The 16,384-nt window shown below is 42.7% G+C and overlaps 1 protein-coding gene across 1 annotated transcript in view; it reads left to right on the top strand.

The window, feature by feature from the left end:
- Nucleotides 1-16,384, top strand: part of LOC115147856 (regulating synaptic membrane exocytosis protein 1) — a gene marked incomplete at its 3' end in the record, with an annotated part of 51,064 nt that overhangs the window by 34,051 nt on the left and 629 nt on the right. Inside the window, exons 3-5 of the mRNA XM_029690126.1 lie at nt 6,239-6,250; nt 6,977-6,997; nt 15,021-15,325. Of these exons, the coding sequence (XP_029545986.1) occupies nt 6,239-6,250; nt 6,977-6,997; nt 15,021-15,325 (338 nt within the window). The remainder of the gene's footprint in view (nt 1-6,238; nt 6,251-6,976; nt 6,998-15,020; nt 15,326-16,384) is intronic.

The raw sequence follows: 16,384 nt of genomic DNA, 5'->3' as shown, positions 1-16,384 counted from the left end.
GCGTTGATTCTAGTTTATTTAGTCTAGCTCCCCAGTGCCAGAGGAAGCGTGCGGGACATGCGGCAGAGTCCATACTCACCACATGTGGGCGTCGTTTTAAGCCCAAGCCCCGCTCCACCCCATGCCATCTGGGCCCCTCTCCTTCTCCTGTCCAGCCCAAGAGAGAGGCCCTCCTGGGTATCTTACCTGACTGTGGTCCCTGGGCCTGCTGGGTGCCAATCTGTTCCAAATCCGCTAAGCCCAGCTGGAACCCAGACTCACACAGGGAGCAGGACACAGGATCAAGCTTTGGCCCAGGCTGTGGACTTATTATGGGATAATTCTATGAAATGAATTATGGATAATGATAACCGGCCACTAGTAGTGTTGTCTCTATTAGAAATTCCATCAATGTGGAACTAATAATACAGTGGAACAATGGGCTAGGAACTCAAATCAATAGTAAAGTATGCCAAGAATTAGTTTGAGCACTAATGCAGTTTATTTCAAAAGGTATTTTGAAGTAACGTCTCTCACTGGGCAGAGAACAACATTTTTGTGTAGGTTTGAGTCAGTATTAGTGTGTGTGTCTGTGTATCAGTGTGTGAGTCAGTATTTATGGTGTATTTATGGGTACTTTTGTGTAGGCTGTAATCTATTATGTGCGTAAGGGTATTTTTGTGTAGGCTGTAATCTATGTGTGTAAGGGTATTTTTGTGTAGGCTGTAATCTATGTGTGTAAGGGTATTTTTGTGTAGACTGTAATCTATGTGTGTAAGGGTATTTTTGTGTAGGCTGTAATCTATGTGTGTAAGGGTATTTTTGTGTAGACTGTAATCTATGTGTGTAAGGGTATTTTTGTGTAGGCTGTAATCTATGTGTGTAAGGGTATTTTTGTGTAGGCTGTAATCTATGTGTGTAAGGGTATTTTTGTGTAGGCTGTAATCTATGTGTGTAAGGGTATTTTTGTGTAGGCTGTAATCTATTATGTGCGTAAGGGTATTTTTGTGTAGGCTGTAATCTATGTGTGTAAGGGTATTTTTGTGTAGGCTGTAATCTATGTGTGTAAGGGTATTTTTGTGTAGACTGTAATCTATGTGTGTAAGGGTATTTTTGTGTAGGCTGTAATCTATGTGTGTAAGGGTATTTTGTGTAGGCTGTAATCTATGTGTGTAAGGGTATTTTGTGTAGGCTGTAATCTATGTGTGTAAGGGTATTTTTGTGTAGGCTGTAATCTATGTGTGTAAAGGTATTTTTGTGTAGGCTGTAATCTATGTGTGTAAGGGTATTTTTGTGTAGACTGTAATCTATGTGTGTAAGGGTATTTTTGTGTAGGCTGTAATCTATGTGTGTAAGGGTATTTTTGTGTAGACTGTAATCTATGTGTGTAAAGGTATTTTTGTGTAGGCTGCTGTTGTATTGTGTACATATTACAGCCTGTGTGTGTAGGCAGTGTAGACTGGAGAGATGTCTTCTGACCGGCGCTCTCTCAAGTGGTACTTCCTTCCTTGATCCCCCATCCTACTCTCCCCTCTATCACCAGCCAAGCAGAATAACGGGATTAGTTGAAATTGTAAACTTTGTTTTATTACATAAAACTCTCCCTTCTATTCATGTTTTCTGGTTTAGTTCAACACGTCGGTGTACCTCATGTCAAATTTAAGCCCGAGCACTTCATGCATCTCTCCAGTGCTGAGTGGGTCAAAACATACATTTGTTTGACAGGGCGGATGCTAAGCAAGTTTCTGTACATTATTTCAGTTTGTGGAACTCATGTCAAAAAGGCCCACTCTTTGCATTACTGCGCTCTCAAACTTTTGTGTAATATCAGCCAGTAGTTTTGAAAGTGGTGCTCACGAGCCAAAACGGGTCCCCGTTTTTTGTGTGCTACGTCATCTAATTGTGTACTACATCATCCATTTCGTGTGATAGGTATGATATCATAGAAATGTAGCAATTTTAGTGATATGTTACAAATCCAATTCATGCAGTATGTTACAACATTTGTTGTGATTAAGATCCCAGAGAGCATTTTTAACCTCTACAGGATTGGTGGGTCCCCCTCGAGACGGTTCAGTTAACATAGGCTAATGCGATTAGCATGAGGTTGTAAGTAACAAGAACATTTCCCAGGACATAGACATATCTGATATTGGCAGAAAGCTTAAATTCTTGTTAATCTAACTGCACTGTCCAATTTACAGTAGCTGTTACAGTGAAAGAATACCATGCTATTGTTTGAGGAGAGTGCACAGTTATAAACTTGAAAAGTTATTAATAAAACAATTAGGCACATTTGGGCAGCCTTGATACAACATTTTGAACAGAAATACAATGGTTCATTTGATCAGTCTAAAACTTTGCACATACACTGCTGCCATCTAGTGGCCAAAATCGAAATTGCGCCTGGGCTGGAATAATACAGTATGGCCTTTCTCTTGCATTTCAAAGATGATGGTACACAAAAAAAGCATGTTTTTTTCTTTGTATTATCTTTAACCAGATCTAATGTGTTATATTCTCCTACATTAATTTCACATTTCCACAAACTTCAAATTGTTTCCTTTCAAATGGTATCAAGAATATGCATATCCTTGCTTCAGGTCCTGAGCTACAGGCAGTTAGATTTGGGTATTTAATTTGAGGCGAAAATTGAATAAAAAGGTCCGATCTTTAAGTTAGCAGTAGCTTTAATGTATTTTTCCAGCCCTGCGAGTTAAAATGATATGAATCTATCAAACTATAAATTGGTTCTACAGGACTGATGTTCAGTAAGTTATATAGAAGATACACTGTATATACAAAAGTACGTGGACACCCCTTCAAATTAGTGGATTCGGCTATTTCACCCACCCAGTTGCTGACAGGTGTATACAATTGAACACACAGCCATGCAATCTCCATAGACAAACATTGGCAGTAGAATGGCCTTACTGAAGAGCTCATTTTCTTTCAATGTGGCCATCTTTCCAACAAGTCAGTTTGTCAAATTTCTGCCCTACTAGAGCTTCCCCGTTCAACTGTAACTGCTGTTATTGTGAAGTGGAAACATCTAGGAGCAACAACGTCTCAGCCGGGAAGTGGTAGGTCACACAAGCTCACAGGATGGGACCGCCGAGTACTGGAGCATACAGCGCGTAAAACTCGTCTGTCCTCGGTTGCGACACTCACTACCACATTCCAAACTGCCTCTGGAAATAACATCAGCATGAACTGTTTGTCGGGAGTTTCATGAAATGGGTTGCCATGGCCGAGCAGGCACACACAAGCCTAAGATTGCCATGCGCAATGCCAAGCGCCGGCTGGAGTGCTGTAAAGATTGCAGCCATTGGATTCTGGTGCAGTGCAAACGCGTTCTCTGCAGTGATGAATTGCGCTTCACCATCTGGCAGTCCAACGGACGAATCTGGGTTTGGTGGATGCCAGGAGAATGCTACCTGCCCCAATGCACAGTGCCAGCTGTAAAGTTTGGTGGAGGAGGAATAATGGTCCGGGGCTGTTTTTCATGGATAGGACTAGGCCCCTTAGTTCCAGTGAAGGGAAATCCTAACACTACAATGACATTATAGATGATTCTGTGCATCCAACTTTGTGGCAACAATTTTGGAAAGGCCCTTTCCTGTTTCAGCATGACAATGCCCCCGTGCACAAAGCAAGGTCCACACAGAAATGGTTTGTCAAGATCGGTGTGGAAGAACTTGATTGGCCTGCACAGAGCCCTGACCTCAACCCCATCAAACACCTTTGGGATAAATTGGAACGCAGCCTGCGAGCCAGGCCTAATCACCCAACATCAGTGCCCGACCTCCCTAATGCTCTTATGGCTGAATGGAAGCAAGTCCCTGCAGTAATGTTCCAACATCTAGTGGAAAGCCTTCCCAGAAGAGTGGAGGCTGTTATAGCAGCAAAGGGGGGACCAACTCCATATTAATGCCCATAATTTTGGAATGAGAAATCGACAAGCAGGTGTCCACATACTTTTGGTCATGTTGTGCAGGTGCAGCTTGTTCATTGTAGTTAAACAAAATTGTTATTTGACTCAAAATGGCCTCAATCATAATCAGATGTATTGACTTCTATACTAGCAGCATATAAGTCACAGTAACTCACAAAACATTGATATTGTCGTGATCAATCGCGATTCACCCTGTGCCGAATAATCACATTCCCAAAATAGACACAGAGACACGATGCAGTACACAGCATTGTCCTGCAGAAGGCATTACAGTTACATGGTGATGCCTGACAAAATGTGTGCCAACCACTCATTTTGGTATTACTAAACCTCTCCCTTCTCCCCAGCCTGTCCTCATAGTCATGTTGTGTTATAAAAGTCACATTTCTGTATCTATAATAGCTCACCAAACAGCAGATATTAAAAGCAGGGTCTGTATTCATAAAAAAAAAAACTCAGAGTGCTGATCTAAGGTCAGGTCCCCCCTTCCCCGTCTGTATAAACATAATCATTATGATTTGAAAGGGAAAACTGATCAGCAAACTTATCCTAGATGCTATTTAAATACAGGCTCATATATTGAAAGGAAGTAGACGTGCAGTACCTTTCAAAAGTTTGGGGTCACTTAGAATTGTCCTTGTTTTTCAAAGAAAAACACATTTTTTGTTCATTAAAATAACATCAAATGTATCAGAAATAAAGTGTAGACATTGTTTTTGTTGTAAATGACTATTGTAGCTGGAAACGGCAGATTTCTTATGGAATATCTACATAGGCGTACAGAGACCCATTATCAGCAACCATCACTCCTGTGTTCCAATGGCACGTTGTGTTAGCTAATCCAAGTTTATCATTTTAAAAGGCTGATTGATCATTAGAAAACCCTTTTGCAATTATGTTAGCACAACTGAAAACTGTTGTCCTGATTAAAGAAGCAATGAAACTGGCCTTCTTTAGACTAGCTGAGTATCTGGAGCATCAGCATTTGGGGTTCGATTACAGGCTCAAAATGGCCACTTTCTTCTGAAACTCATCAGTCGATTCTTGTTCTGAGAAATGAAGGCTATTCCATGTGAGGAATTGCCAAGAAACTGAAGATCTCATACAACTCTGTGTACTATTCCTTTCTCAGAACAGCACAAACTGGCTCTAACCAGAATAGAAAGAAGAGTGCGAGGCCCCGGTGCACAACTGAGCAAGAGGACAAGTACATTAGAGTGTCTAGTTTGAGAAACAGACACCTCACAAGTCCTCAACTGGCAGCTTCATTAAATAGTACCCGCAAAACACCAGTCTCAACATCAACAGTGAAGAGGTGACTCCGGGATGCTGGCTTTCTAGGCAGAGCTCCCTGTCCAGTGTCTGTGTTCTTTTGCCCATCTTAATCTTTTCTTTTTATTGGCCAGTGTGAGATATGGCTTTTTCTTTGCAACTCTGCCTAGAAGGCCAGCGTCCCGGAGTCACCTCTTCACTGTTGATGTTGAGACTGGTGTTTTGCGGGTACTATTTAATGAAGCTGCCATTTGAGGACTTGTGAGGTGTCTGTTAGTCTTTTAAAATGATCAACTTGGATTAGCTAACACAACGTGCCATTGGAACACAGGAGTGATGGTTGCTGATAATGGGTCTCTGTACGCCTATGTAGATATTCCATAAAAAAATCAGCCGTTTCCAGTTACAATAGTCATTTACAACAAAAACAATGTCTACACTTTATTTCTGATCAATTTGATGTTATTTTAATGGACAAAAAAATAGCAGCTTTTCTTTCAAAAACAAGGACATTTCTAAGTGACCCCAAACTTTGAATGGTAGTGTATATATTGTATTATAAGCTAGACAGGAAGTTATATATAGGGTTGTGTAAGATGATGTATCATGTTGCTCTTCTTGTCCCCATTTCCTGTTCCTGCATGACACTGTGACACAAAGGTCATGTGTCATGCCGACGTCACATGACTGAAATGTTGAGTCATGCATGTTTGCTGTCAAACTCCCTCTGTGTTTCACCACTGTTGCACCTCTTACAGGTTGTATCACTGAATAGACTGTGTATTAAAAGTGTGTATTGTGGATTTTGCTCATGTGTATTAACAAACGTTTACACCATTCCCTCACTCCTTTTTCCTCTTTCTCTTTTTCCTTCCTCCCTTCTCATGTTCCATGAACCTATATTTGACCTCTGTCTCTCTTTCTCTGTCCACTCCTCCACTGCATCCCTCTATCCTTCCCTCTGCTTCCTCCACTCCCTCCCTCACTTCCTTTTCACTTCCTCACTGCTACCTGGACTACATGCCACTACAGGAGGACAAAGTGGTTAGCATCTTTTCTGTCCTCTCTACTGTACTGTGAATATAACCTATGTGTCCCTTTGAAAATCCCCCAATGGCTGCGTTCCAATCCCAAAGTTTTGACCCCCTTCCCTCCTGCCCTGTAGACTTCCCCTTTTAAGTGGACTGGATTTGTGTGAGTGATATGGCATAAACTACTGTAGTCCTATGCCAAGCCTTTTTGCTGTTGGCAAGGTCGAGGTATATTCCTTTGTTACTAAAACCTAGCTCACACAAATCCAAGAAGTGGGTGTCCACAAAGGCTGAAGTGAAGGGAGTAAATGATCAGATTGGAACGCGGCCAAAGCGTTTAAATCCACCTATGGATTAATGACTTAAAGCGAACAGAATGATTCCCTGACAGTTCAGTCCAGGCTAGCTTTTCTCTAATACTAAAAGGCTAGCCTTTATCCTTGGACTTCCACACACATACTGTATCTGTCTGTAGTCCAGATTCCAGACTCTGGGCATGAGCAGATAGTCATAGGGACCATTTTGCCTTGAGTAGAAATAAATACGATTAAATACTAGCTGTCTATCACTATGGTATTTTACCATGGACTTCCCCAAGCATATCTGCCTGTAGTCCAGTCCACACTAATGTGGACATTTGGTAGTGCAGTACTAGAGACTGTTTTATCTTCAGTAAGGATATCTGGGTAAAAACGTTGACTAATTCTGCATCCATTGTCTGTCTCTTCCTCTTGCAAAGTGTCTCATAGTGAAGGACAGGGTAAGGCCTGCTGGGTAATGGAGTTTTTGCATGGGTCACTATAACTGTAGTTCTTTAATGTCACACTTTAGCTGCAATTTGGGAAGCGGGCGAGCATGAGCCATGCCTGGCTGTCTGGGTGGGCATTCCTAGACACCCCTGGATGGGCACCTCCCTTACACAACTCCTCTCTCTATGGCTGTAGGCATGGCTGTGCCAGGGGGAACTGGGTATAATATACAAGATAGGGGGAAACATGGGGTACAAGGGCACAGGGTGTTTGTTGGGGGCTACAAGGGCACAGGGTGTTTGTTGGCACGCAGAAGCACCTTATCTTACTATAAGACCCTTGTTGTGACTGCAGAGGGAATGTGCACACTTATGCCCGTGCATGCTTTACCTGCCTGTCTGTGATGAGCATACAGACCTGCCCCTGCCACTGGGAGACGGGAGGGGAGGCCGAGGCTGGGTTCCAATTTGTACACTTGCCACCTTCCCCTCTGTACTTGTCCACTCCAAGTAAGGAGAAAACAACCAAAAATCCTTTTGCTTTTAAAGCACAGTTTTGCTCACAAGCGTCCTATCTTTTCAGATTCGGATCTGAGGGGAAGTCGACAGGGGGCAGAGGGGAAGGATGCAAGTCTTTGGATTGGACCCTGCGGCTGCTTAAGACAGTGGACTGGGGTCAGGGGTGGAGGGTGTAGGCTAGGACCCCATTCCTAGTCCCTCATAGCCCCTCGCCTCTCCCTGTCAGCATCTGTCAGTGTTGTCTACGTTCAAATATCAAGACTTCCACACCTTAGCCCAGCTAACAGACTTACACTGTCACTGTTACAGTACATTCCAAGCCTTTAAATCAAAGCCCCTGGGTTCATCCCTTTGTGTGTGTGTCTATGTGTGTGTGTCTATGTGTGTGTGTCGGTTTTATTATTTCTGTGTTAATTAACTGCGGTGTGTGGGTTGTCTATGTTTCTAACGGGTATTTAATTCAATTGTTGTAGATATGACTCATTCTTAGAGACACTGTTTGGTTAACCTCCACAATTCCTTCAGTTGACGCCTCAATTAACATAAATTTGAATAACGTATATTCTGTAGTCTAAATAATGGTCAAATGACATTTATTTCATCATATTACGATACAAACACAGTTATAAATGTACGATTTTCACAAATAAAACAATTTATCATGTTATATTCTTCACAGACAAGAGACTAGTTAGTCCCCCCGAGTCGAGTTGCTTTCACTTGTCTTGGTGTATTAATTGCAGAGTGTTTGTTTATGTGTGTTTAATGTCATCTCCAGATGGCTGCGAGAGAGAGAGAGAGAGAGAGAGAGAGAGAGAGAGAGAGAGAGAGAGAGAGAGAGAGAGGGAATGAGCGAATCAGAGCCAATCTGTCTCCTCTTTCTGTAGTGGAGACTCACATACACACACTAATGTACACAGACACGAATATGCAAACACCTCTTTACTGCTTGGACAAACCAGACGCACGCACAGACACACGCACTCACACCGGACACACACATACACACACACCAACTCTCCCACTCCCACACTGCATCGAGCCGACACTGCACTTTTTACAGGAAGGGAATGCACTTCATAATCTCTGTCAGGTTTCTCAGCATTGGATGACTAACCCAGCGGTCTGCCATAAAACATTACTGTAATGCCTTTTATAAAATAACAATAGCGGTGACAGTAACTGTATTAGTGAACAGTTCCAGGATCAGTTTGGCGTTACAGAAAGGCCTTTACAAACACTATGGGATAATAATACTAGAAGGGTTTCTGTTGTGTCCTTAGCAGTATTGGCTTCTATAGGGTAGAATGCCATTCAGTCTAACACTGAACTGTCTTGTAGTTCACAGGGCTCGGCTGCAGAAGGAAGCCAAGACTTATTCCTAGTTGATCTATAGCCTTATTTACACAAATGGAGCATTATCGTGTTTTGTGGTCGTCTTTCTTCCCCGTCTGTAGGATTTACCATTCCCTGACGGATGGTAGTTTTCTGCCAGGCACTGCTGCCTCCCCATATGTCAATCTGTCGTTGGAGGCTGTACTGAGCGCGCTCACTGAACACTTTATTCTCCATTCCACCACCCCGGGCCTCCATCTATTCCACCCAGTTAAGGGAAAAGACGACGTTTACAGAATTCCCAGCTATTCCCGCCGCCGCCGTGCCCGCTGTTACTGTCGCTATCCCCACCTCCCCTGTTTTGGCAACAGAAACGGCAGGATAGAGGGTCTGAGATGGAGATGATGGAGGGGCGTGGGGTAGAAAAGAGCGTGTTGATTAGTGACGGCTGTAAGATGTCGCCATTCGTCAAGTCGGTCTGCCTCGTCAGGTGGGTTGCTGGTACGAGGAAGGCGGTGGTTTGTTCGGCAACGCAGGTTGTGTGGGATTGAGGTTGTTCTAACGTTGGTTAAACGTTGTATTTTGGTCTTTTTCAGTCAAACATTTTTGACAGTGCCTGCCGCTGACATGGTTTAAAACAGTCATAAACATGACTTAAGACCTGTCATTTGTTGTCGTGTCCTTTTATAGCTAATCCATTTAGAGTTGGCTGCAGGTGATACTGGGTAGATATGTGTTGTGATTTAGGTTAGTCTTGTAGCCCATATGAGGGTCGTTAGTTTGTTTGAGGATGATGATCTATTATGATGTCACAGAGAGCTCATAGGAGGCCACACAGTTCGTTTAGCTCCCCACTAACTTGCTGTTCCCAGTCTTGGCATTGTTAGTACAATCTCTCTCTCTCTCTCTCTCTCTCTCTCTCTCTCTCTCTCTCTCTCTCTCTCTCTCTCTTTCTGTACTCAATGACTTGGTTACCATGGTGAACTGCATTCTGTTAGGCAGGGTGAGATTGGTGCAGTAACACATTAGAAATGGCATTGCTCATACTCAAGACACACACACATTCGTTTTACTGTCGTTGTGGAGACGAAACAGTTGATTTCCATTCAAAATCCTATTTTGGTCTGTGTTAGGAACCCCACCCTATTGTGTGACACGTAACATGTGAAGGGCTTCCTTGCTTGCTGCTTAAGCATGGTTAGTGTGTGATGGCAGCCAATCAGACGGCTCGCTCAAGAAGCAGCCCACTGTGGTGTCACCTCCAGTTCATCGCACTGCGTCCTGTGAAGCGCCATGTGTCAGTGTGTGTGTGTGTGTGTGTGTGTGTGTGTGTGTGTGTGTGTGTGTGTGTGTGTGTGTGTGGGCCGTATTTCCTTGTGTGCGTGCTGCTTGAATACGATCTCATTCAAGGATTAACCATCGGATTAATTTCTTTCGTCTTCCTCAACCATGAGAAAAAAATCTCCCTATTTACTGTGACGTTAAACTGGACCTTTTTCCTTCATCGATTCTTTGCTATAGAGTCTAAAATGTTAACATTTCTTACCATCCTCTTTGAGAGGCATGCAAATATTGACCGCGTCCCTAAATGGATATTTGAAATGATGGCCTTAATACTGTCACTATAGGCCTACCTAATATATACTTTACCTTCCTGGTCTGATAAAAAGGGATTTCCCAGAATGCACTCTGAATGATTGATAATGATAATGATAATCACCAAACAGCTGAATAATTAAGGGGAGGGAGTATAAGGGATATGGTTTAGCGGTAGCATAGCCTACCGGCCTTGTGCACGGCTGCTATCTGAAACCGGCTGGCTGGTATTGTCCTGACTGATGATGATGTTGAATAATGGTGAGGAGCTGAGGGGATTAGCTGCGGTCTACTCCAATCTAACCTGCCTGAGAACAGAGAGAGAGTGTGTGAGAGAGAATGAGAGAGAGAGAGTATGTGTGTGAGTGAATGTAAGTGTGAGAGTGTGAGAGAGAGAGTGAGCGAGAAAGAGAGAGAGAGAGTATGTATGTGTGTGAGAGAGAGAGAGAGAGAGAGAGGGAGAGATTGTGTGTACTGTATGTATGTGTATGTGTGTATTAGAACAACTGAATGTGTGTGTGTGTGTCCAGCTCGACAGCTGTGGACCACAGCTGCACACAGCTGATTTACTTTAGATTAGTGTGGCCTGGAGCCAAACAGAGGATTCAATCAGGGTACTGTAGGCACGATGCGCGCCGGTTCGCTAAAAAGCTAACCGCAAGCTGACTGCTAAAGTAACTGTCCATTCGACCAACCATCAAAGAGCAGGTTTCACATAAGGTGGTGTTTTGGGATGCAAACAAAGACTTCTAAACGACAATACAAGGAATAGTACTTTCCCTCCATTTTGGATTTGTACCATCATTCTAGACCGTGGGATTATACACTGGAGAAGAGATAAATCTGTTTTTCTCTGCGTTGGGAGGGAGGCGATTTTCAGTAGCCATGGCTACATGTGAGTATGGAACCTTTCTTTGCTGTTGCTGTTGTTCCATTTGGGGTTGTTGTTCGTAGAACCGTCAAATAGCTGACTTGAGTTGACCAATGATTTCTACCAACAGTAGGCCATTTTTATATATTTGTTATTATTGGGGCGTCAGGTAGCCTAATGGTTGGAGCATTGGACTTGTAACCGAAAGGTTGCAAGATCAAATCCCCGAGCTGACAAGGTAAAAATCTGTCGTTCTGCCCTTGAACAAGGCAGCTAGGCCGTCATTGAAAATAAGAATTTGTTCTTAACTGACTTGCCTAGTCAAATAAAAAATATACTATTGTGAACCGCAATCAGTTGATGCACCTGTATATCTGTGACTTGTCCTCTCAAATCATGGTCTTCCACAGTGTTATGTTCAGATTGATGCCAATTTCCTAGATTTCACTTACGTCTTTTCTTCATGGCCGATACTGTAACCAGTTATTGAATTAAGAATGTTCCTCTGGTACCTGGTGTGGAACGATAAATAGCTTTTGGTGGATGGTGGATATTGTAGCTGGCTTTCCTTGCTGGCCAGTTAATGTTCTGTGGCATCATCCGCTGTGGGAGATTAACAGCCTTGTCCACCATAGGCAACATGCTACTGCTTTCTCCATGGTAACGACATCCCATCCATATCAAGCCTACTCTGTTTAACTAGATACTGCGTTCATATTGGATCATCTTTTATACATTTGTAGCCTTGTAGAATATGTTGAATTTTCTCTAGTGGTAACAGTATTATTACAAATATGTGATATTTTTTGGGCTGTTTCCTTATCTCAATGTGTAAGTAAAATGCTGTGATGTTTCACAGAGCGCATTGTAACCTACAATGAGTGTATAAAACATTAAGAACACCTTCCTAATATTGAGTTGCATCCTAACAGCCTCAATTCGTTGAACTCTCCGAGGTGTCGAAAGCGTTCCACAGGAATGTTGGCCCATGTTGACTCCAATGCTTCCCACAGTTGTGTCAAGTTGGCTGGAAGTCCTTTGGGTGGTGAACCATTCTTGATACACACGGGAAACTGTTGAGCGTGTTGCCGTTCTTGACACAAACTGGTGCGCCTGGTACCTACTACCATACCCCGTTCAAAGGCACTTCAGTCTCTTGTGTGCCATTCAGAGGGTGAATGGGCAAGACATACACAATCCATGTTTTAATTGTTTCAAGGTTTAAAAATCCTTCTTTAACCCGTCTCCTCCCTTTCATCTACACTGATTAAAGTGGATTTAACAAGTGACATCAATAAGGGATCATAGCCTTCACCTGGATTCACCTGGTCAGTCTATGTCATGGAAAGAGTTTTGTATACTCAGTGTATATTGGGATATCAGGCTACAGGCTAGGCTCAGTTTTCCATTGGAAATGGACATAGTGAAATGGTGCACTCTGTCTCCCGCCATGTCTGCAACCATGTGGCCTTTCATTTTTAATCTGCAGCAACCTGTAGGAGAGGGGAGGAAGAGGCTAAAGAGAGTGGAGACTGGGGAGGGAGGGGGGAGACTGGGGAGGGAGGGGGGAGCGTGGGGAGGGAGGGGGAGTGTGGGGGGGGGAGGGGGAGCGTGGGGGGAAGGAGGTTCTAGGGTATTTTAAGAAACCTTGTTCCCCTGTCTGACAGATGAGCCATCACCAATACTCAATCAGAGTCAAGAGACTAAAATAAAACATGAGAAAGAACATAACGCTGTGACTAATACTTGCTTGTGTCTTACTAAGATCCTCTGTCTGTGCCTGTTTGTAGTTCTGTCACCAGTCCTGCCCTTTCCTTGCCTGTATAACAATGACCTGTTGTCTGTCGAAAATACTCCAAGCTAAAATACTCCAAGCTAAAATACTCCAAGCTAAGCCAACATTTCTCTGCCTCACGACTGAATCTGTTTTGCAAATGAACTAGAGATGACAGTTCCTTAACCTCTCTTGGGCTAGCGTCCCACCCACGGTTCACACTATTCAACAGCCAGTGAAAAATCAGAGCGCCAAATTCAAAACCACAAAATGTCATAATTCAAAGTTTTCAAACATACGACTATTTTACACCATTTTAAAGATACACGTCTCCTTAATGTAACCACGTTGTCCGATTTCAAAAAGGCTTGACGGCGAAATTATAAAGTTAGATTATGTTAGGACAGTTCCAACACAAGAAAAACCACACAGCCATTTTCCTAGCAAGGACAGGCGTCACAAATACCAGAAATTCAGCTAAAATTATGCACTAACCTTTGACGATCTTCATCAGATGACACTCCTAGGACATCATGTTACACAATACATGCATTTTTTGTTCGATCAAGTTGATATTTATATCCAAAACCAGCCTTTTACATTGGCGTGTGATGTTCAGAAAATATTTTGCCTCCAATACTCCCGGTGAATCAGCACAACAATTTACAAAAATACTCATCATAAACGTTGATAAAATATTAAACTGTTATTCAAAGAATTATAGATGAACATCTCCTTTATGCAACCGCTGTGACAGATTTCAAAAAAGCTTCACGGGGAAAGCACACTTTGCAATAATCTGAGTACTGCGCTCAGAAAAATACACTAGGCAATACAGATACCCGCCATTTTGGAGTCATCTACAATCATAAATAGCATTACAAATATTCACTTTACCTTTGATGATCTTCATCAGAAGGCACTTCCAGGAATCCCAGGTCCACAATAAATGTTGTTTTGTTCGATAAAGTCCATAATTTATGTCCAAATAACTCCTTGTTGTTTCCGGGTTCAGTAAGCTACTCCAAGTGTAGGAAGCGCGGCCAAAATGTCATGACGAAAAGTCAAAAAAAGTTATATTTACATTCGCTCAAACATGTCAAACGTTGTATAGCATCAATCTTTAGGGCCTTTTTAACTTAGAACTTCAATAATATTCCAACCAGACGATTCCAGTGTCTTGAAAAACGTTTTGGAACACAGCTTCCTCATCACGTGAAGGCGCACCAATGAACTAATTTGCTTTCCTGAGTCAACAACTTCCAACTTCCTCTGTTCGCTCTCTGTTCATCATAGACGCCTCAAACAACTTTCTAAAGACTGTTGACATCTAGTGGAAGCCTTAGGAAGTGCAAAATGAACCCTAAGTAACTGTGTGTTCGATAGGCAATGACTTGAAAGGACTACAAGCACCAGACTTCCCACTACCTGGTTAGATTTTTCTCAGGTTTTTGCCTGCCGTATGAGTTCTGTTATACTCACAGACACCATTCAAACAGTTTTAGAAACTTCAGTGTTTTCTATCCAAATCTACTAATAATATGCATATTCGGCCCGAGTAGTAGGCCATTTAATTTGGGTTTTTCATCCGGCCGTGAAAATACTGCCCCCACCCTAGAGAAGTTAAAAAGTGGACTGCAATGGATATGTGACAACATCTGCAACCCCACGAGTCTTCTGATGTTAACCTCATAGAAATAAAATTAGATGGCTATAGTATTGAGGTATTGTATAGTATTATGCATTCTCTGTCTAAGAGACAATGTTAGGGTCAATTCCATTTCAATTCAGTCAATTCAGGGTTTGCTTTTCAATTAAGAAAATAGGAATCGGAAATGGAATTGACCATGCTCTCTTTCTCTCTATAGATATAGGCTACTTCTGCATACTGTACATGTATGTAATAGCTAACCTCCTCATCTACTCCTTCACCCCTGTAGGTAATGTGGGTATGCAACCTGTGCCGTAAGCAACAGGAGATCCTCACCAAATCAGGAGAATGGTTTTCGGGGCCGGGGGCGAGGCAGATGAGCCTGGATGGCGGCCTGAACGCCCCGCCCACGGGGGGTGACACCCAACTGGGGGACAGGAAGCTACTCCGCTCCAGGTCCCAGGCCCCGCCCTCTTCCAGCGCTAACGCAGGGGCGGCGCCCAACGGAACGCATCAGCCGCCAACGGTACCGGCCAAGGGAGCGTTGGACACCATGCCGGCGTCACGCGCTCGGAGCGAACCACCACGAGACAAGTAGGACATCGTTGACACAAACGCTCTAATCCCTAAAACACTTTCACCTGTCCTCTCACAATCCCTGCTTTCACCTCTCTGGCTGTAGAGGCTCAAACCAGAGTCTACGTCACTGTATTGGTTATCTAGGGGCCTGTTTTGATTGCTGATAGTACTTAGTATTGTTGTAAATGCCACTTTGTACAAGACTTTCTCTCATCCACTCTACTATTATCACCTCCCCTTAATCCCTTTGATTGTAGACACTTAAAGGAATTATCCACTCGAAAAGTATCTTTTGGTATTTTTTTTTACTTCCTAAGATGCGTTTTGCGTCATCATGATGATGTGGCAAGTTACAATTAGCTTCTTGAAAGTCCTATATCTTGAAAACTTGATTGCTGACATGCAAAACATTTTGGGACTTTATCAGAGTCTAGTTATTGAGTATCCTGGGCCTCTTTTAGATGGTATGGTAGTTTTTATATTGGGTCTTTTTTATTGTTGTACATTTGAATTGTGTACAAGTTAGTCCTCTTTAATATATTTGACTTTGTTGTGATTGGATGAATTAGGCTAATGCAGCATCTGTTTTGTCTAACAGGGTCTTGTTGACACCGTCAGTTTACACATGTAGCCTCATTTGTCTCATTCAACATTGGACATACTTTGGTCATATTTTCTCCGCGTTTGACAGGAACTCAAATCCTCTGATGTTGGGAGTGACCCATTTTCGGTGTGTGTTGTGGTATATGGGTTGCAGCACTTGATTTTTTAATCCCCACTGGATCAAAAAAAATTGTGCTGTCCAAGCTTAGCCAAAACAGAAGCTGGGTTACATGTTTTATTCTTGAAAGGTCCATGATTAATATATTTTGTTTTGTGTCTAATGGGTAAGTCCATTTCGGTCCGGCCTGAATGCATCACTCAAAATGCTGGCCCTATTCCACACTGTTGTTGGATGATCCATACCCAGGTTAACCATCAGTAGGAACATTTTCCCATGGAAATAGAATCTCATTTTAGTTCTGTACATATTCCTCCATTTTGAATTATTTCCCTGTCTTTATCATCATTGCT

The sequence above is a fragment of the Salmo trutta genome, chromosome 14 (assembly GCF_901001165.1).
Source record: "Salmo trutta chromosome 14, fSalTru1.1, whole genome shotgun sequence".
In the NCBI taxonomy this organism is placed as follows: Eukaryota; Metazoa; Chordata; class Actinopteri; order Salmoniformes; family Salmonidae; genus Salmo; species Salmo trutta.
This window is presented reverse-complemented; position numbering and strand designations above follow the sequence as displayed.